The sequence below is a fragment of the Pempheris klunzingeri genome, chromosome 10, assembly GCF_042242105.1.
Source record: "Pempheris klunzingeri isolate RE-2024b chromosome 10, fPemKlu1.hap1, whole genome shotgun sequence".
Taxonomy (NCBI): domain Eukaryota; kingdom Metazoa; phylum Chordata; class Actinopteri; order Acropomatiformes; family Pempheridae; genus Pempheris; species Pempheris klunzingeri.
Window position 1 is genome coordinate 12,006,272 of NC_092021.1, and position 21,941 is coordinate 12,028,212.

Here is a 21,941-nt window from a genome sequence, read left to right on the forward strand (position 1 = left end):
GCAGCAGGAAATCAGCACTGTACTATTTGCAAAAACCACATCTTCCTGCGTGCCAACACCCATGGTACATGGTGAACAGTTTGTGCTGTGTGAACCCCCACCCTACTAACACCAGGAGATCGTATTGAGTTCTCTGACGTAAAATAGGCAACCGCAGATGTGTCATATACGTCTGAGTGTCTTATATCATTTTCAACCTGTGTTTGTTTGTTGTGGAAAACCTGCTCGGCAACTGTATGTTGGGTTTTTTTTTAGTAGTTGAATGTTAAAAATCAATTACTTTTATTGACTTTTGTCAGCATGTCTGCAGTCAAAAAAAAAGTCTGTAGCACAGTCTCTAGTAGCCTGAAGCTGTCAGAAATATTGATTTTTATTTTTTTTTTTCAAAAAAGAGAACAGCTACTGTAAGTTGGCTATATGGAGTTCCAGCTGAAGCATCTACTGAACAGGTGATATGTGTATCATCACTGGGTGGCAGGGATCTGAGTTTGTGAAGTGAGAAACCTCTTTCCTGTAAAATGGTCACTGCGTGTGATGTATTTATCAAAATACAGAATCAGCCACTGCAGTTGATGTAAAAGCCTCATTTCTTATCTTAAAGCCATCTTTGTCCGCTTCTAGCTGCCAGCGAAGGTGGAGCGAATGTCTTCACGGTGTCTTACTTTAAAACCAGCGCCTACCTTGCCCAGTCTCCCCAGCTCTACAAGCAGATGTGCATCTGTGCTGATTTTGACAAGGTCTTCTGTGTGGGTCCAGGTAAGACTGCCTCCCATCTGTCCCCTCACACACATTTTCATTGAGCCATGGGGAAACAGCGAAACAAGCAGCAAGAGTGTGTTGAGAAGTGTAGACCCTATTAACTGAGATGACAGTTTTAAAATGGCTCCAGATGCATTTAGATTGTTAAACTTTAACAGACCTCCCTCTGTTGCTTTCACTGTGGCCAGAGCTGCTGTAGAGCTTAGCGTGTTAGAGATACAATGGGACTTGTAAAAGACTTTATGGTGCTGTACTGAGTTTAAGAGACCACCCCCCCCACCCCCCAGCTGTTTCAGTAAGCAAACACTGCCACCATCTGATTGAATGCATACAGAGTGTAACATCCTATACACAGCCATCCTTTGTAATTTGCTACCTGCATTTGATTTAAGGCGATACGCGATTCTCCACCAAGATAAAGCAACACATTTGGGAGAGTCGGTATTCTGCTGACTAGACGGAGGCCTTTGTTTGCTTTTCTGTAGCACTACTGGAGAAATCAAAGGGCTTGAGGTCATCACCGTTTCTAATGCAACAATGTCCTCGCCACTGTTGCCTTAGTTACTGTCGCACCGATTCAGCAAGTAAGGATAATTGGGATCAACTCTCCTCAAAAATCCCAGTGGCCAGAAGAACTGTGTTGAAATGTTGCTTCCACTGCTTTGGTGCCACTCTATCAGCTAAAGACGGCCACCAGGGAACAAACAGATGTAAACACAAAGCTGGCCTTCTGCACGGAGGAGCAAATGTCACAATAGTTATGTTCTGAGTTGTTTTATTTTTTTCTCTGTTTCTTCAGTAAATGTATGCAGGTGTGATGCATTAAACAGGCTCCAGACTGAAACACTATGCATAAAACAGCAGAAATATGCACACACAGATTTATAAAGCCATGCGTATGCACGGTCGTGTTTCCTATATGTAAGTCATCATGAAATTGTGTGCGTGTGCACGCGCCTGATTTCCACTCCCTTCAGCCGACTGTTGATGCAGACACACCTTCAATCAGCTGTCTGCGTGTATATGTAAAGACTGCTCCACCTGTCTGAAGACCTCGGTTAAAGGAACAGAAGGAAAGAAGCAGCTCAATTTCACATTTGTAAGGCCCTCCAGCAATGCAAGAACAGTCATTCTTATGCACAACTGCAATGCATGTCTCTGGCTAATTATATGTAGTGCTCATATTCAATAATTCATCATACAAAGTACCAGTAGTATCAGTTAATTAGTGAAGGTTTAGTTTTAAAGCAGTCATATCACACAGAGATTACAAAGTACTTCACAGTAAAGGATACAATGAAATGACAGATAAAAGTACCTACAGCAACTAAGTCTTTGAAAATCAGATTAGCATTTTAACAGCATCACCAGTACAAATACTAATGATTTGGGTTTGTTTTTTTTCTCTTCCCTGGTGATAAAACACTTTTTAATGAAGCTCAAAGTTGCATATTAACACATAGTCTGAGCACAAGGCTGAATTTAGTAGCCAAACTGTTATGCAACTTGGTGATGATTTCGATGTGCTTCTAGCTTGGGACTTGGTCATGTGCATGTTTAAGGATTCAGTGCACTTAAGCTAAGATGGCACTGAACACAAGCCATTTCATTAAGATGTGTGGAAGCCTGTTCACTTTTCCTCCGTTTACTTTGTTTAGACGCCGACATTAAATCTGCATCATTTCAGTTTTCAGGGCAGAGGACTCTAACACCCACCGTCACCTGACTGAGTTTGTGGGTCTGGATATTGAGATGGCCTTCAACTACCACTACCACGAAGTGATTGACTCCATCACTGACACCATGGTACAAATCTTCAAGGGCCTGAGAGACAAGTAAGATTAGGTTTTATACCGTCAAGCTCAAACTAATAGGTCGATGTTTTTGTTTTGACTTGACCAATTCTCATATTTGTTGTTCTCAAACTTTGTGCGAGTTGAGGTGATGACTGCACAAATTACACACCACAGAGTTCAGGTTTTGTTGTCTTATTCAAAACAGGAAGTGAGTTTTGACGAGTAATTTCTTGGATGGAAATGCAATGGATGGCAAGTCAAAATATTTTATTTCTTGACCATTTCAGCCATTGAGTCTGTATTAGATGTTCCCCACCGCTGTGGGTTCTGTTGAAAGTCAGCAATTTCCTCTCAAGACTGCCAAAAAGAAAATATTACGATGTGGCTTTAATGCCTCCTAGTGGTGTGAATCGGTGCAGCATGTGTAAAGTGCTGTTAGAGCCACACACACAAAAAAAGAAACAGCGGAGAAAGCTCCTTTCATGTGTGGAGCCCTGTATCTGTGAACAGCAGTCATCTTGGCAGCTATCGTGGCAGCACTGCAGAAGAAGAGCTCTGACTAGGAATGGCATCAAGCAAGAAGAACTTGAAACATACTCTGCATTTTAGTGTTTTACAGCTCGATTGCAGACCTCCTGCAGTACAGGGGTGAGGCGTACCCCCTTCTAGTACAGTCTAGGTTGTTAAAGTCTTTCAAAGCCTCTGTTCTCAGCATTATTTATATAGTAAGAAAGAAATCTGCTCCCTATTTTACACAACACCCAAACCATTCAGTAAACCAAAGAAAAGGCTAAGCTAAGCTCTGTGCTCTGACCAATTTAATTCCTTTTGTTTGTGCCCCTGTGACATGAAGTCTGTAGCCATGCTTGTATTATTGGATTGCTGTTGGAATGAATAGAAGATGAACATTTGGGGAGATTTAGCTGATGGGCTGAGGGGAGGTGAAATGGGGCATTTCTTCAGAAAAGAGGAAGGGGCTTTACATTGGACAGACAGGGAAACAACTCACTTTGTTTGCCACTTCACAATAAAGACCTTTTGAATGTTTTCTTTGGAAAACACGGCTCCAGAATTGGGTCATAGGTTTTATGCAGTTTGCCTCTTTTGATAATTTAAATGTCATTCACTGTTGTTTAGTTTCAGCTTGTGACCGTTGTTCCTCTATTTCGGGTCAGTCTGACTGTTCAGCTCTTGTTCTCGTTCCCCACTGTTCAAGTTTGACGTATTAATGCTTTTGCATGTGCGCTTGACTGAAGTTCCAGGAAGTCATGCAGAAATTATTTGGCCTTTGTGGAACTCTATTAGTTGTCTTGTGTGGTTTTGAAAATATATTGAAATAATGACATGTCTTTTTTTAAAATGTGTAATGAGTCTTGTTCTTTTCGTAGTAAGAGAGCATGTATGGTAGCCAGCAACTCAAACACTGTACAAAACTGTCTTAAAATAGAAAAACCTGATCCTACAACGTTACTGGCTAATGTGTGGCATTTGGCTCTGTGTGGGTAGGAATTCTGACCCCTGTTTAGTATGTTTTGACGTGTGTTTGCTCTTGCATTTGTGTGTGCGTGTCTCCACCAGCTTCCAGACTGAGATCCAGACTGTGAACAAGCAGTTCCCCAGTGAGCCTTTCAAATTCCTGGAGCCCACTCTGAGGCTGGAGTACACCGAGGCCGTGGCCATGCTGCACGAGGCCGGTGTGGAGATGGGCGACGAGGAGGACCTCAGGTCAGACTACATGACACGCCCTGCGTCTCACATCCCACTCACTTTGTCAGATGATTTTATTCGATAAAAGCAGAAATGAATGAGTGTAAAGAGAGGAAGTGAAAAAATAACTCAGTGACTTTTCAAGATTAATTCTTGTGATCAGTGCTGTTTTGTTTAACTATTTGCAGCACAGTTGAGAAATGCAGAGAAACTGTTCTGGAGTAAAGCCACAACGACACAATTAAATAATTTTCGTAATATTTACAAATTACCAATCATGGCTAAACAATGTGACACAGTAAGACAAAGATGTCTGTTTTAAAATGTAATCCCTTTTTGGTTGTTCTGTAGCACACCCAATGAAAAGCTGCTCGGCCGTCTTGTCAAGGAAAAGGTATGTTTAAATATGTTCGATTAATTTAATGTGAGAGTACATTAAAATGCATACAATCAACGTTGTTTGAGGGGAATCTACACTGTAGATTTCTACAGTGTAGAAAATTGTGTCAGTGGGTCAGAAAAAATGGGTTAGCAAGGTTAGCAATAATATAGAAGACAGCTTATTTACAACTTGACGTAGTCTTCATAATCCCTTCACCGCACAGCTCTCATTCTTTTTTCCTCAGTACGATACTGACTTCTATGTGCTGGATAAGTACCCTCTGGCTGTTAGACCCTTCTACACGATGCCTGATCCCAGCAGTGCTGTAAGTCTCACTCGCACAGTATACACAGTCGTGGCTGCATAGTAAGAAATGTGTACAAGCAAATGTAATGTAATTGTTTGCCAATGAGTTTTATGGTTGACCCGTGCTTAAACTTGCACTGAGGCCAGAGAGCAGCTTTAGACGAGCCAGAGACTCCCTCTGTCCTTTGCTGGCCAGACTGGCCGATTAAAAACCACAGCTGATTTTGTTGCTCAAGTAAAGCTCCCTGCAGTCTGGTCATATAGAATTTAACAGTGACACATAAAACCCACTGCACCGCTAATTTAGATTTGTCTTGTCTTTGTGGAACCGATATGTGAGAAAAGCCCATATTTGGCTTCTAGTACTAGTTTAAACAACCAGATGCACCTAACTGTTTGACGCCTTGGCCGTGTTTTCTGGTGTTTCTCGAGTTTTGTACCACAGTACTCGTTGCTGACCCAGACTGCAGCGTCAACCTGCCGTCCATCTTTCCAACATCTTTCAAGTCTTTATATTTGTCTTTTATCTTTTCGTCTGTTAGATTCTTAACCTCGTGGATGACTATTTTGGTTTGCTTTTGTCCAGAAATACTCCAACTCCTATGATATGTTCATGAGGGGAGAGGAGATCCTGTCTGGAGCTCAGAGAATCCACGATGCTCAGCTGCTGACTGACAGGGCCGTCCATCATCAGATTGGTAAGAACAGGGTGTAGAGATGCTTCTGTTTAAGGAGCATTAAATGATTTACATATGATGTCTGTCTCCCTCCATCGGTGGCCAGAGTGAATTACAACACCATTATTATAAGGTGAACCTCTTTCTTTTTATGATACCACAGACTTGGAGAAGATCAAGGCATACATCGACTCCTTCCGGTACGGAGCTCCCCCACACGGTGGTGGAGGCATTGGTAAGAAATGTCCATTTTCTTTAAAGGAACCCATAGAAGACAGAACTAGTTCTGTTTTACTGAGCACAGGTAGCCTGATTTAGCCGAGTATTATCAGAACATACTACATGTAAATGTGTCTCTAGGTGTATCACAGGCTTCTAATGGCAAAAATAAAGATTTGTTGAGTGACTGAACTGTCACCCCCCCAGGCCTGGAGAGAGTCTGCATGCTGTATCTGGGTCTCCACAACATCCGTCAGACCTCCATGTTCCCACGTGACCCTAAGCGCCTGACACCTTGAAGCTTTGGGCACTTGGACAAACCCTCAGTCATCACTGAACTAACACACAGATGCTGGTGATGGGAAGACGACTAACACACAATCCAGAGAAGGAGGGGATGTATGAGCTAGTGCCACCCCATGACTCTAACGTGCCACCATGATTAAGTACTGATAAGAGAAAATGGAGCAGTTGCAACAGTATGGTGTCCTTTATTGACTGGTGTTTATGGTTGTTTTACAACAACAAATAACAGATAGATGACAAAGGAGTTGGCCAGTGATTCAAGGAAACTGCTTTAAAGCTACACACTTAATTAATGTTTTAATCAACACGCCAGTGTTTGTCTATGTTCTTTTCTATAGAGATGTTAAAAAAAACTTCATTAATACAGTTCTAAATCCCTCCTTCTACCAGCACTAAGGACTAATGATTGTGGTCTCCAGCATCATGCCTAGAACTCCAGGTGTTTTGTATGTAATTAGAGCATCTAAACACAAATAATTAAAAAAAAAAAAAAAAACTCTCAATCCATTAATTACTTTATCTCAATTTTGGAATGATTTGATTTGACGTGTACATGTGTGTGTTTACTGCTTCAGCATTCATTAATAATAACATTTGATACAAGTAGCAGTTCACAACCTAACGCATTGTTGAAACGTGCACATTTTATATCCCGTCCATTAAAGCCTGAATGAATCTCTCATGGCTACATGAAGCATGTATGATCTATTGAAATATCACTTGCTGAAACTAAAAGGAAAGACAAAATGTTAACAACCATACAGGAGGCGCAGCTTTAGTTTCTCTCCTCATTCACAGTCGGGGAAAGTGAGAACACTTCATTCTTAACGCTTAATGATTTATAGCGTGCAAGACTAAATCAAAGTGCTCGAGTGTTACTGATGTAAAAAATAAACATATATACAGTTAAATTAATTATAGTTATTAATGTCAACATTGATAGCTGGTAATGAAACATCTTAAGTGACACACGTAGCTTATTGTTTAATGTCAAATACAATATCCTGTAAGTCCAAACTCGCAGACAACAAGATGTGCGGTAACCACAGGCTTATTCAGTAGCTGCTCCGCTGACTTGGAGGATGAAGAGGAAGATGTGAACAACATCAACGTACAGAGAGAGCGCTCCGTAGATGTACTCCTCAGGGCTGATGGCCAACTCCCGATTTCCAATTAGAAGCTGGGTGTTATAAACTAAAAACTAACAGAGAGGACAGGACAAAGTTCAGTCATTTCAAACGTTGGGACGTGGGTTTGCCTGCCTCTGCTGGTGGAGATACAAATCTTTTGGCTGTTAACTCCAAATGTAGTCACAAGAATAAAGTCGCATACAAAGATCACGACTGTTTTAGCTCTGGTCCAAGACAAGATATCTTTTCAAAGCTGGCTGGATTACAGTAACATTTGATATTGATACTACTAGTTTCGTATGTGAATGAATTCTACTGTTTTTTGACTCTGGGTATTTCCTCAGGCGCTACTATCAGGCCAAAGTTCCTGCCTGTACAGAAAGAAGACGAGAAGAGTGTGTACAGGCACACTAGCAGCTGTGTGAGGTTGCATTTACACCACAGCTGTGCTTTCAGCTAAGTCGTAACGTGCCAATATTTACTATGCACACCATCTGTGTGTTACACTAATATTTGCAAATTAAATAAAGTGTAGCAGAGGCTGATACGAATGTCATTAGTTTTACAGGTATTTAGTCTTAAACCCAAGTATTTGATAAATTAAGATTAAAGATTAATTAAGATTAAAAAAGTAGGGGGTTCACCAGAGTCATTCTGCCAATGGCAACACGTCCAATAGTTGTTGAGACATTTCACCCAAAACCACCACAGATGTAAACATATTGGTTAGGCCACAGTCAATAAGATGTTCTCTCAGAACTCTGAATGTCTGTACAAAATTGTAGGCCGATCCATAGACTGGATGTTGAGATGTTGGAAAACTGACCTACTGGTGGTGCTGGAAAAGGTATTTCAGATAAATTTTCCATTAATGTATGTACAAAATCCCATTGCAATCCATCCAATAGTTGTTTAGATATTCCTTTCAGGACCAAAGAGGTGGATAGAGACACTGAGACATGGAGACAACATCCCCAGAGAATGAACCCTTTCCATTGTGGACAATCCACGCTCTTTCTTATTGCACCACTCTCAGACTAAAGCATCAGCTTACCACAAATTATATTGCATAAATTGATTAATTTAAATTTCCTGAACACCTTCATGGGCCTTGGGTGATAAACCGTTTTCATTTAACTGATTTCATGGCCTTTTCTCTTTATCAACATCAAGACAATCCTGATGGATCTAAGTCTCTACAAATAACATGTCGGTTCTAGTGAACAACTGTGTATTTTGAGATGCAGGGGCCATTGTGCCTGTTGTTATTCAACGATAACCTTGTAATACTGAGCTCAACTGCTCTCCTTAGGTTCATTTGAATGTGGACTCACCAGAGTGTAAATGATGGCTCCAATTGCAGCGTAGAGCATATGCAGCCACGGGACCTGTTGAGTGACATCAGAAAGGCCTGTGAATGTAGAATCAGTCACCCACATACACCCCACTGAGCTGCCTCTTCTCAAGCTCAGAAACAAGAGTAGTGAGAATAAATTAAAGAATTTGACCAAGGATTCCTCACATATTGGAAAGAGAGGACGATGGCTGTAACAATCCCAATGATCATGAGCAAAATGGCAGCAATACTGAGAAATCCCCCGCAGGAGGTGAAGTCCACCTGTGATGAGAGATAAGTCATTAACAGGATGAAAGTGAAGTCAATGAGCTTCTAGCTACATGAAAGAAACAGCAGTCAAGATGATATCAGAATGAGTTTAAATAGATAGATAAATAAATAAATAAACGTGGGATGGATGTGTCATGTGCCAGGCAAAAAATGTAACTGATTCATCTCGAGTTGCATCAGAAAGAGAAGTTGGATTCACATCTTATCCCAAAATGTTATAAATATTTAAAGGAACTCAGTGCCCCATTGTAATGCGAGACAAAGGCGTTCTTTTACACTGACAACAAAGACATCCTCTGACAAGCCACGGGCTACTGAGCTACAGAGAGGCACAGTTTACATCTCCATCTACCTTGGTTTGGAAGCAGAAGATTGTGACAGCTATACAAACTACTGCTGTTATTCCCATGGCGACAAACACTGCTTTTGTCTCATAATAGCTGTAAAAGATACATATAGTGATTACAACAAAGACATAAAACGTCACATGGTGTAGCACATCGTTATCAAAATGTATTGTGTTTGGGTTTTGTGGTGCATTGCCCGAGTCGGAGCCAGAAAATCCAACCTGGAAATTGCTCCAGACATGTAAGACAAGGCGACAGTCTGCAAGATAAAACATGAGAACAATGTGCCATAAATGACAGCGGGTTTGGACCTTTTTCAGGGGGTTTTCTATCTCACTGGCTGTCTTTGTTTTATTTTACTTTTCCGCTCTTTGACTCAAACATTATCTCGCTCCTCACAATCTGCTCTTACTTTTGTCACGTGGATCTTGTGGACCATAACCAATATTAACTCTAACAAGCATTACTTACAAATATCCCCAGCAGCACAAGATTCCACGGGAAACGCCTCCTAAAAACAAATTATGATGAATATTTTAAAATGTATACAACAGAAGTACCATTACTGGTTATGAATATTTCAATAAGCCATAGCAATAATAAGATTATTTACTAACTTATTCAGGGTCATGCTTACCTTGGCTCTTTACAGCAGATGAGAATGCAGTAAACTACAAAATAAACCACTCTATGGAGAGATACATCACTATGATTGTTACTAAATACAACAGCATGTCATGACAATGATAGCACAGAGAATATTGATTCTGGGGAGCTGCTCTTTCTGTGTTTCTACATTTCTTGGTTATCGTGGGGAGATGTGTGTTTCTATTTTTTTGTTTTGTTCCTGGAGTGTAACTCACAAAGAAGCCCAGTAGATGCCAGGGTATGTGATGACAAACAGCTTCACTGGTTCACTATGAAAGCACAGACATAAGGGATCACTCAGGAGTAGACTGTTCCTCACCCTCCGACAGATATATCAAGAAGTGAGATGGAATATCAGACTGGGATGAAGAGGGACACTTACACAAATGTAAAGACAGCAACAACTGAAAAGGTGACGGCAATCTGCGCTGCTAAAATTAAGTAAACCTGCCCACAAACACAAAAGCAAGCACTTCTGTTGAGCACACAAGAAAACCTTTCAGTGACTGCAGATGACATGAAGTTAATTGCCATACATTTATCACACATTTATCCTTACCTTTCTGATGAAGGCATGCCGAATAGATGTGCTTTCCCACTGGGTGCTCAGAAAATCTTCCATTTCTCCTACAGAATTGGAAATAGTGGTAGTTTATAATCTTACATTTGGGAGCTAATCTCAGTATAATGCAAGTTGTGTTTAACTAAAGTATAATTTCCTCAGAACCTGGGTTGGATGCAGGCACTCCAGCAGACAGAGTTGGTATTGTAGTAGGCACCGTGGATGGAGAGAATCCAGGGGCTGCCCACATCCCAGTTTGCCGGTAGACATCATCCTGGCCCCAGTAGCCAGGCGGGCCGGGGTACATGCCGGGACTGGGACTGTAAGACGGAGGTGGTGGGAGACTGGAGCCATGCTGTGGCTGCTGGGGGTAGTCTCCATACTTGGGATGGTGCAGTGCGTCCTCATAGGACGGAGGACTATCAATTTTAGACGTCATTATTTCTCTGGACCACCATGAAGAGAAGAAAGAAGTGAAAAGAGAATATGAAACATACAAAAGGTAAACATACCTGTACCTTCTGACCACTCATATCGGGTCAGTGTGTTGTCCAAGGAATTATTATTGACCAACTTTTTTTATTGTGCAAAAACTGCTAACTATTAAAATTACCTTGTCACTAAGGTAACAATCCAAAGATCTGGATTTATTATTTGCTGGAAAAATCGATTTCTGTGAAACACACCGTATAGAATAACCTCGTCATTCTAGAAAAATCTAGGAGAACACTAACACAAATGGGACCCGGAATGCTGATCATTGTCTACTAAATAAATACTCCATACTGATAAAACAAGCATAAACAAAATAAATTAATAAGGTTTACTAACCTGGTTGCTTTAGCCTAAGATGGGAGCACTTTAGCCTTTCAGTCCTTTCTCTACTTGGAGGTTTGCAGACTTGCACCACAGAAGGATGTCATCTTTGTAATAGGATATGCTCACTGAAACTCACACGGTTACTGGTGAGTCTCCGAGAGCAGGGAGAGTCCTGTTGCTCACATTCTCTTCACATTCTCCTTCCTCAGGCTCCTATTCAAAACCATGAAAATACATTTGAGGAAAAAAAAAATGATTCAGGCCTATACATACTGACACAATGTGAGAGTATGTGTCCTATAAATGTGTTGGTAGATGGTGATAGGTAACATTACTTCCAAGGTTGAGTTTATTTTTTTCTAAGCAGACACTAATAATATCTTTTTCCATAGGCCTACTACATTTTTCCTCTATGATGAACCCAAATGTCCTTAAATACTTTAAACCCTACTATATCTTGGCTTGTTTTCAGCTACAGCCTGTCACCATTGTCCCACCAGGGACGTTAGGTGTCGCTAAATTATTTACTAAACCGGTCTCAATTCCGTATTGACGCTATATACAATAAATTCAAAGTGGAATTAATGTGTAAATGTCTGAAAGAGGGTGTGATAAATGCTGGAATAAAGCCTTAAAATGATAACTTTTTATCATGAATGTAACTGTTGTTAGAGCAAAACAGTCACATAATGTACGTCAATGTTACGCGTAGAGAAAAGTACAATTTATAGTGTTTTACACTTAACGCTACTTTTTAAAAATATTTTTAAATTGTGTAATTCGTTTCATCTCCTCGCTTCCGGGTTTGGCATGACCCTCTACGTCATCACGCCGACGCGTTCCGCTCAGAGGCTATGGCGCTTCCTGACTGGATAGTAACGCTGGTTGCCACCGCATCCTTCTTGTGCTTCCTATGTTTATGTCTTCGCTTCAGACGCATGGGACACGGGTTTTGGAGGAAAGTGTTGAGCAATATAATGGCCCGCACGAAGAAGCCGTTGTTCCGCATCGCGTGAGTATATAATACAACCTTTCGAAATAAAACGAGGTTTGTTATTATCGCGGTGATTCTCGTTAGCGTAGCTTAGCAACACCTAGCATCCTTATTAAGAGGCCATCCCACCAAACTGTATTCAAATATGTTCCTATTTTAAGTTGCTTTGACAGTCTACAGAGTACTACCCCTGAAATGTTGCTCTTACACATTTCTTTAACCAATAATTGCCAGTGTTTTATTCGGCAAACATATGCTCCACAGTCATGTCTTTGTTTGTTTTAGAGGATGTTGTTGTGACATGCCCACCAACTAATTGTAACACTTGACTAGGCATGACCTTCTCCTCTTTTGAACATGGCATGGCATTATCACTCCCCCTGTTACCAGACACAATGTTTCCTAGCCTTTTGAACTGCCTCCCAGGTACACCCTCTACACCAGGACCAGGCTTGGCTACATGTACTACAAGAGGCAAATGAGGAAAGCCCGAGAACATTACCCTTCTGGACACTCCACTGCTCAGCCTATGGAGTTCAATGGTATGCTGCAGCCTGGATTTGACTGTGTTCACACAGTGTTGCTCATATGGTCTTTGGATGTTGTGGTGAGATGCAGACTGGCGTCCACTAAAACAAACAGACCCTGGTGGCTGCGTCAAACATGTGGTGTCTGTTGTACAGGATGTAAAAGTTTTTGTCATTACCATCAGAGCAAAGGGGCTTTCACTAAGACACATTCTGGGCACTATATGTATACCTTTAATATTAACTGTCATCTCTACCATTCTAAATGAAAAGTTATTTGTAATTCTTTGTCTGTCCGCAGGTATCAAAATAATTCCCATCTCGGTACTGTCTGACAACTACAGCTATCTAGTAATTGACACAGCCTCCAGTGCTGCAGTTGTTGTAGACCCTGCAGACCCTCAAACAGTTCAGGTGAGTGGATGTCTCAGTAGAAAATGCCTATTCTATTCAGTACAATTACAGCTATTGATTGTCAATAGCTATGATTGCAGTGAATGAGCACATTTTGTAAGTGAATTCTCAGCAGCATCCATTGCAAGCTCACAAATATAACGCCATTCTGTGTCAACAATCTGAATTATATTTGCAGCTCAGAGGGCTTTTGAGTAAAATGCTGCTAAAATGTTGTTTTATATGGTGATTGAAGGTTTTAACAGCAGTTGTCATTTTTCAGGCAGTCCTTGAGCAAGAGGGAGTGACTTTAGAAGCAATACTCTGCACACACAAGCATTGGTAAGTTATTACTATCTTAATATGTGGTTTGTTTTAATGATTTTATCTATAAGGAGGTGGGGGTAAGGCAAAACACAAAATCTAGGTACCTAATCTATGGGAAACACACATTTTAAAATGATATCTATACATAAGACATCATTTTGATAGCTCACTGCCCACAATTAAACTAAAACAAAGAGTATGTGGTTGAAAATGCTTTAGTGCTGATTGAAGGCCAAAACAGATTTGCAGTTTTATAATGTGTCAACAATACTGCAAGTTTTCTGTTCCATTTACAGGGATCACAGTGGAGGAAACAAAGGGTTGAAAAGGCTCCACAGCTCATGCAGAGTTTATGGAAATGCAGCTGATAACATTCCTGGCCTCACGCAGTAAGTCCCTGTTCACACAGTATAGCACACTGCTGCCCACAAAATCAGTCTGACTATACTGAGCCCTGCTTTGTATCCTCTGTCAACGCTGGTAGCAGCTGACTTCACAGTAAATTATCATGTTATGGTGTAGTCTCCAGACCAGAAAACAAGTTGTTGCCCCATTTGTTTTATATCAGCAAGTACATTTGAACCTAGAAGGGGCATTTTTGAAGTTTTAGAAATACTGTACATATATCACAGTTATTTAAAATAACTGAAGTATTTTTATCCACATATCTATTTTGGTACTGAATAAGTGGATTGTTTTAGAATTTTACTCCCCAGTGCCCCTTTCTGCTTATCAAATAAACGACCTGATGTGTGTACAGTTTTTCTGGTAATGTCACACTGCTCTGAATGTCCGACAGCTGGGTAGGAGAGTTATATCAGAGCTGCTGTAGTGGCCACAAATGTGTCCTTTGATTTTGATTGGTTAATACATTAAATCAAAAACTCATTCTCCTTACAGCACTTTTATGTTTTCTCTGTGTCCCCAGCCCTCTCTCCCACAAGGACCCAGTAACAGTCGGCCGTATGCACTTTAAGGCCCTCTTCACTCCTGGACACACAGTAGGCCACATGATCTACCTCCTGGACGGCCGGGCGGTCGGCGCCCCCTCCAGCCTGTTCTCTGGCGATCTGGTGTTCCTCTCAGGATGTGGTGAGTTACAAGAGAATGGGATCCATAGAAATAATCATACAGAACTGACATTCTTGTCCAGAGTGTCTTGTGCAAAACAAAGAAGAGACACAGAAAATCACAGTGATGTGTCTGTTTGATGTGGAATCATTCTGCATATAATGTGAGACTTTGTATCCCCTAAAGGGCCACTGAATGACTGTAAGGATGTAATGAATTGGCTGTTTGTTAATGCTAAGCTAAACAGGCATCATGATTTTGATACCACTAGTGAAAAGAAATGCATTAACTTGTTTTTATGCAGATCTAACGCAGACAAGTAGATGTAACCGCAGTATGAAATTATTTGACCTAACATCCTTTCACCCAGGTAGATTAAGACACAATCAGGCAAATAAAATTCAGATTCCATTTTTTTTAATCACATTCTTTTCTCACATGCCAAAGTTGCAGTATTAAAGATTTACCAGAAGAAATACTGTGAAAACTTTATTCTGTATGAGCGCACAGACAGTGCAATTTATCTAATCGCATCAGACGTGCCGAAGTTGGCAGTTTTCAAAATAAGTTGCTAACATTGCTAACAACAAAACTTCTTCGTTCTTTGAAATTGGGTTGCAGGGCAGCAAATTTCCAGATTTATTTTAGTTCAGGGTAACTCTGACTGCTTAATTGCTTGCTGTGATTTTAAAATGTAAACAGCCATTTATTTCTTAGTTATTTATGGTGACATATAGATAGTTATTTGTTTTTTGTGGTTTGTTTGCAATAGATAGTTGTTCATAAACCTTATTTTGACTAGTTTTTTAGACCTACTGAATCTGCCTGTCACTCGCCACACCATCACATGTCTGTGGGAGAGACTGCACAAAATAGGTTACAGGGTAGGATGATATTCATAGTAACACACATCATCAGTTCAGTGAGAAAACCAGGAAGAGTGCTCAGGACCTGCTGGCATTATGTTATTTGTGTGGAAGAATCCTGTCCTTGCAGTTACCTGGTGGCTTACCTGAACCTTAGACCTCAAGACAAGATGTTTTCTACAGCTCAGGAATAGACTTTAAGTTCACGAAGCTGTCTGAATCTGCCTACTTTTGTTGCTGTATGCGATTTACTTTACTCGCGCACTAAGACCACCTAGATCCTCCACATGCACTCTAGTTAACAATGAATGCACATCATCATCATCTCTACTGAACACTGCCATCACATTCAAATTGTACTTTCTTCTTTTGCGTCCAAGCATAATTAGTGTGTTTCATAATCTCATTGCTACTCATATGGTTATTATTTTACTACCCTGTTCCCAAGAGGCCGTGAGGAATTTAGTTTTAAATGTGTCTTAAACATTTTGTTCATCAAGCATTGTCAGCTTGTTTTGTGCTCTTTGGTGTGCTGCAGAACAGTTAGTACACAGCAGGGTACACCCACCTTCACTAAACACAGATTAATGTGCACTGAAAAAATCTTTTTCTTAATATGCATTTTGTTTATTTTCTCATGTACAGTATTGATTAATAAAATCTGATCAATTAGAAATGGGTTGTAATTTCCAAGCATTTGACACATTTAAGACTAAAACTAAAGCTTAAAGTGAATTCTAAGTAGCAATGGAAAGATCCTAAAGTTGTGATGCCTGGCCTTTTAAATGTAGATATAATGTCAAGTGTTCAAGAAGTACCTGAATAGACTAAAACCTGTTCCTTCCTTGTTTTCAGGGAGGATGTTTGAAGGAAGTGCCACGACAATGCTGTCATCTCTGGACACTGTTGTTTCCTTAAGTGATGATACTCTGTTATGGCCTGGTAGGAACTTATTCACTTATTTAAGTATCATAGTATCACAGGGTTTCAAGGGGACTTCTATAGAGTGTAAGCATTTAAGTGCAGTTATGCATGTGGATGTGATTTTTTTTTTTTTTGTTTCCACTGGCTATCCCTCAGGTCATGAGTATGCAGAGGACAACCTGCTGTTTGCTGCTGAAGTTGAGCCACGCAATGCTGCCAGAGAAAACAAATATCAGTGGGTGCTGGAGCAGCGAGGCCAGAAGCTGTGCACGGTGAGAATGATATATCACTTTTGTTATGCCTCTCTAGCACGCCAATCCAGAAAGGATTCATGTTGTCCAGCACCTGGGAAGACGGGCTTATCACCTGCCTACAGTGTACGTGTTGTCAGCGCCCGAGTGCTCGTCCTGCTCCCAACTCCTCCTCGTCCAGGCTCTCAGAGTAAAGTCTCATCTTTGATACAGTCTGTAGCAGAGCAAAGGTTCACTGTTGAGTGAAGAGCCTATCCAGAATTTAGATTAGTTTTTATCTTCCATCTGTACAGCATAGCACTAAAGGTGGGTTCTCTCATTCGCACCTTTCTTGAACCTCCCAAAACTACATTGGCTACATTGTTTTGTCTATATATGGCTAATCTGATTGCTCAGAAAAAGTTTCTGATAGACCTCGATTGGCTGTTTTTGAACAGGAACATGGTGGGCACATCAGGGGCATGGTAAAGGAAAAAAACACGTAGAAACCTCAAAGAAAGTTTTAGTTTTTGGTAGAACTACCTGAGAGAGTAATAATTCTATGAAGAGTGTATGTGCTGCATCTAAAACATTGTATTCTTCTAATACTGCATGTCTATTTGATCTAAAGGTGTAGACATGTAAAACAAGGGATTCTAGGTTTAATTGGCTTTAGAACAACACAGTATATCATTCATGTGGTCAGGTGAGGGAAAACATGTTTTCCTGTACTGTTAAAGCTCTTGTTTGACAGGGCACAACTTTTAAATGTTAAAAATTGTGGCTTAAATACATACAAAGACATGTGTTCCCACATAATACTGGCTGATATGATATGAATGTCACTGGAAAAGGAAAGAAAGGCCAACTTGTCAGAATATTAGTGAGTGAAGCAACGTAAACATGACATTGTGTTCAGAAGCACAGACTGTTGGCTTGTTGTATAATTATGCACTTTGACTCGACTGGTTGTTAATTGTTTTTTTTGACATCAGACATTTGGACTTGTCATAGCAGGAAAGGCACAGGTGTTACTGATGGCATAAACAGTATCTACATTTCCACTGCAGGAACTTTCCCCAGGAACTAGGAACCTTTGGAAGAACCCAGCATGTTTCCACCACAGGGACCAGGGTCTAAATTATGGTCCGGGGACATTATTTTACCCCCCAAAAGGTCCCTGCTTGGGGGATGGCACTTTTCCACTTTTCTTATTATTTTGCTGTGCTCAGGCTCTTTCTTGGTGTCTCAGTTTCGTTTCAGTGGGTAACATTGAGTACAGTGTGAGAATGATCCTTTCAGTTCCTTGAGAAAAGGTTTGGGGACAAAAAGTTCCAGGTACTTTGGGTGGAAATGCGACTCATGGCTCTGTTCTGATCACGTGTCCTAATAAGCTATGACAGTGACACTGAAACAGCTAAATGGAAGTCAGCTGTCGCTCATTCAATTAATTTACACTTGTGCTTTTCTGGTTAAGGTCGGCAGGAATCCCGTTTTACAGTTCAGTTCTGCAAATTAAAGAATGACATGTGAATCAAGGTGGCCACTAGAGACTAAGCACATCAATTTTAAGCAGGACTGCTTTCTGACATGTACTCCATTTTCAGTGTCCCTCCACTATTGGCGAAGAGAGGCAGTATAATCCTTTCCTGCGCAGCCACTCTACAGAGCTCCATCTGGCCCTGGGCCTCCAGCAGTTCCAGGATGAAGACTGGACCCAGTTCAGGGCTCGGGTGCTGGAGGAGCTGCGAAAGCGCAAAGACCTCTACAACAGGAGATAGTGCTGTGAACACTAAGACCAAAAGTTAGCTTCACACCAGAGAACAGAGGAGTGAGCTCCCCTCTACTGCACGATGGTAGGAAGCAGTGACCTGCAGAAGTAACGATAAGCGGAGCTCTGAGGTACTACATTTAAAGGGGCATTAAGTCATGTTTCACCTTGATCAGAGACCACTAGGAACATAGTCAAAACTTCATTATTACATGGTACAAATCCATAAGCCTATTACCTCTCCACATACTGTATATTATGCTAATTTTATGCTTTGTGTTCATGGCCTCTTATAACATGGAGACATAAACAATAATCTCGATTTGCATGAGTAGCTGTCAGTTATTTTAAAGTTAAAGGTACATTGAGATCTCTGATTCTCATGTGTGATGCTCGGGGTCACAACAAGTCTTCACACTACATGGGTTAATTTAGCATGTTAGGTACTGTATTTTTTACTGCCTGGTTTATTTCCTTAAGGTCATACTGTTTTTTTTAAAAGCCTTACATGAAAGTATTTGGCACACCTACTGGCTGTATTTGGTACTCTGTTCTCACATTTACAGTGCTACTGAAAAATAATTAAGTTCTTCATGGAAATAGTGATTTTTGGGCTCAGTATTTGATTGTGAATACTTGATTTTGTTGTTTTTTTTATTTTCAACAGCGACAGCCGATAGCCACACTATTTGCTGTTGGTACTTTGTGTAAGTCGGCACACTAGCATCTCTTGTGAATCTTTGTTTGCTCAATCTAAGAACCAGTTTTGTTTGGACTTATTAACATAAGTTGTTAAAAATGCATGTGACTACGAGCCCTGTTTTTCTTTTATTCATTACTTCAGTATGTGAAGGATTTGACTGGTAGTGCATTGTAATGTATGAGACATGACTGAAGTGCTGTTGAATGACTTTCTGTCTGACTTTTAAAAAGTCAGAATTGCTCATAACTGCTACCAGTTATAATAAAGGTAAGTAAACATACAGGGTGATGTTGAATTTGAGCAATCTGTAGCCACACACTGTTTGCATTCAGTTTTGACTTTTGTTTAAAATGTGTCATTTTTAAGAGAAAGATAGTGATGGAAAACTCCTTCATTTCCTTTCTACGAGAACACAATGTGGCAGTCACTTTAAAAATTCAGAAGGAATGTTCTTTATAGCAAATTTAAAAACTCTGAAAAGCAAAATGGTAGATATTTTTTTTAATATATTGGAGGATTGATTATACTGTGACGATACAATGGGCAGAAATTAAATCTTTCTCCTGTGCACATTTGAATATTTCTGTCTGTTTTGTGTGTCTTTTTATGAGGGAAGTGTAATGCAGCCTGTTTAGATGGAGAGAATGCAGAGGAATAAACCTTTAAACTGTGTAGGAGATGTAGATGCTCAGACTCCTCCGTTGCTCCTGCAGAGGGGCTCGTACCAAGGCACCTTGTCCCCTGGTGATTGACTAAAATGCTATTCTGTTTGTTTGATGCATGCGTATCTTATTTGCATGTGTTTGAGTTACGAATACCAGCACATGGGAGACTGTTTTACTTTAGGATACGTTTTAATGGGGAGATATGAAAGTGAACTCCTTCATCATTAGAGCTGTGTATGTGCTATTTGTCATCTTTGAGTATTCAAAACTGACAGCTGACTTATATTTGCTACTGCTTTAACTTGCCTCAACTCAAATAAGAGCATAACCTAGTTTATAAAAGATACTCCGTGAAAGAAAAACATTAAAGTGAGCTGTCAGTCAAAGCTGAGAATTGAACAGAACAAGAAGCTGTAGAATTACAAACATATTTGTTAGGCCTTGGGTCCACCTCAGGGTCTACACTTTACAGAGGGACACAGATCAAAGCAGAATCAGTGATGTATATAACTTAATTAGCGTATATGGGTGCATTGTAATGCACATAAAGTCTAAATCTGTGATGCACTTTACACAATTATCCAACAACTGCTGTCTTGACTGACACAAGGTCAGTTTATCATAAAGCAGTGCACACGTCCGCTGGGTCGTTGGTCATATTACTATTCCCATCTTATTTCATTCTAATTTCTCCACTTAGGCCTTTGCCATCAGTGACACTGAAATGTCACAATAGTAAAAGGACAGACATGAATAATAAAGTCAAATGAACGATGGCTGAATTCTACTTAGCTGCCCTGATTCAGAGCAATCATTAACATTAATAGTAATGCTGTGCTTATTATCAATATTATCTTGTGCTTTTTCCAAGTCAAAATGTCAGCTGTGAAAATCATCTGTCATGGATGCATTTTTTTGTAAATGAAATAACCTAATTATCATGAATAATTGTACTGAAGATTGGACAAACACACCCTATCACATGACGAGACAAGTCAAAACAGAGATTGCTGCAGTAGCAAAAGGGATTGTTTTTTATTATAGTCTTAAATCTTAAAGAAAAGCATTATGATTAAGCAAAATTGCTTAATATTTTAGCATTTTATTCCACCTACACTTCAATTTCAGAGCAATTTTAAAAGACTACAACCAGCAGCATCTTCTTTATTATTACTGGTCTTGTTTTATGTCAAAAAAGTGTCGGTACATTTTTTTGACATCACCATTTGTAGCTAAGTGCACAACAGTGCATCACCATTTAAACACTGTACACAGTGGAGATGGATGGAGAGATTAGGGACTGATGTACTGCACGTGTTTGCTTGAGATTGCAAAAGGTGTTCATCCATGGAGCCACCATGATATTTGTTTTCTCTCAATTCAGCTTCGCCTTGAAGGCCTGGAGTCTCTGATGTCCCCTCACATGAGTATCCACTCTCGCTGTGAACACCGATGTCTCACAGAACATGAGAGATTGGCAAATGCAATTTTCTACGGGAATTTTTCTAAAGTCAATCTGGAGGCAGGAGTTATGATAAATTAAACATTTGCTGAATCCAAAATGGCAGAATAATGTGATGGGAAAATTATTGTTTTCCGAAGAAGAACCTTTTAACACGATAACGTGAAAAGAATGACAGTACAGGTGAATTGGGGAAAATGTAAGCAATGGATATCAGCGTGAAACTTCCCCACTTGATTACTTACTCTAAGACATTTATTTTTTGTTTTACCAGTTGCCTGAAAATTATGTCTAAATATGCAATTTAGGCATTATTAATTTGAGCATTGAGCTAGGTTCAATATTCTTGTCTCGTTTTGTTTACATATTAGAGCCAAAACTTTTTACTTTTTTAACTCCATAAATCTGAAAATAACAGCCATAAAAAAAGCAATTTTCATCATATTTATATTTCAAATGTTTTATAAATCAGGCTATGAATGGCATGTGAACAAACCCCTCTGCAGTAAACTTCAGAGTATAGACAGGAATAAAACTTGAGAGTCTGGTGTATGCTAGACCCACTGAAGAGGAGATTTCTGAGGAAAGTCTGAGGAAAACAGCCTTTAAAGATATGACTGTAGGAGAAATCTACAGATAGAAACAGGCAAAGTGACATAAAATAAACAGCTAAATGTGTATTTGGACTTTTTCTTTCCACCAGTCCGAAAGAAGACATGTTAT

At 40.1% G+C, this 21,941-nt stretch overlaps 3 protein-coding genes across 3 annotated transcripts in view; 2 read left to right on the plus strand and 1 right to left on the minus strand.

Moving 5' to 3' along the window:
- Window positions 1-7,492, plus strand: part of dars1 (aspartyl-tRNA synthetase 1) — a 25,488-nt gene extending 17,996 nt beyond the window's left edge. The window contains exons 11-18 of the mRNA XM_070838739.1: window positions 622-756; window positions 2,447-2,594; window positions 4,134-4,280; window positions 4,614-4,656; window positions 4,889-4,969; window positions 5,537-5,648; window positions 5,791-5,862; window positions 6,054-7,492. Of these exons, the coding sequence (XP_070694840.1) occupies window positions 622-756; window positions 2,447-2,594; window positions 4,134-4,280; window positions 4,614-4,656; window positions 4,889-4,969; window positions 5,537-5,648; window positions 5,791-5,862; window positions 6,054-6,145 (830 nt within the window). The 3' untranslated portion in view covers window positions 6,146-7,492. The remainder of the gene's footprint in view (window positions 1-621; window positions 757-2,446; window positions 2,595-4,133; window positions 4,281-4,613; window positions 4,657-4,888; window positions 4,970-5,536; window positions 5,649-5,790; window positions 5,863-6,053) is intronic.
- On the minus strand, window positions 7,204-10,905 carry LOC139208944 (protein lifeguard 3-like). Its single transcript, XM_070838741.1, has 11 exons — window positions 10,632-10,905; window positions 10,464-10,531; window positions 10,287-10,351; window positions 10,120-10,173; window positions 9,894-9,944; window positions 9,728-9,767; window positions 9,478-9,515; window positions 9,262-9,349; window positions 8,805-8,900; window positions 8,617-8,670; window positions 7,204-7,353 (listed from the first exon to the last, which is right to left on the minus strand). Exons 1-11 carry the CDS (start codon window positions 10,903-10,905, stop codon window positions 7,204-7,206), a joined length of 978 nt encoding a protein of 325 aa, XP_070694842.1.
- Window positions 10,906-12,139: 1,234 nt separating this feature from the next.
- Window positions 12,140-19,669, plus strand: pnkd (PNKD metallo-beta-lactamase domain containing). Its single transcript, XM_070838143.1, has 9 exons — window positions 12,140-12,297; window positions 12,706-12,821; window positions 13,108-13,220; window positions 13,483-13,541; window positions 13,823-13,915; window positions 14,455-14,618; window positions 16,319-16,405; window positions 16,544-16,659; window positions 18,225-19,669. Exons 1-9 carry the CDS (start codon window positions 12,140-12,142, stop codon window positions 18,396-18,398), a joined length of 1,080 nt encoding a protein of 359 aa, XP_070694244.1. The 3' UTR covers window positions 18,399-19,669.
- Window positions 19,670-21,941: the final 2,272 nt, after the last annotated feature.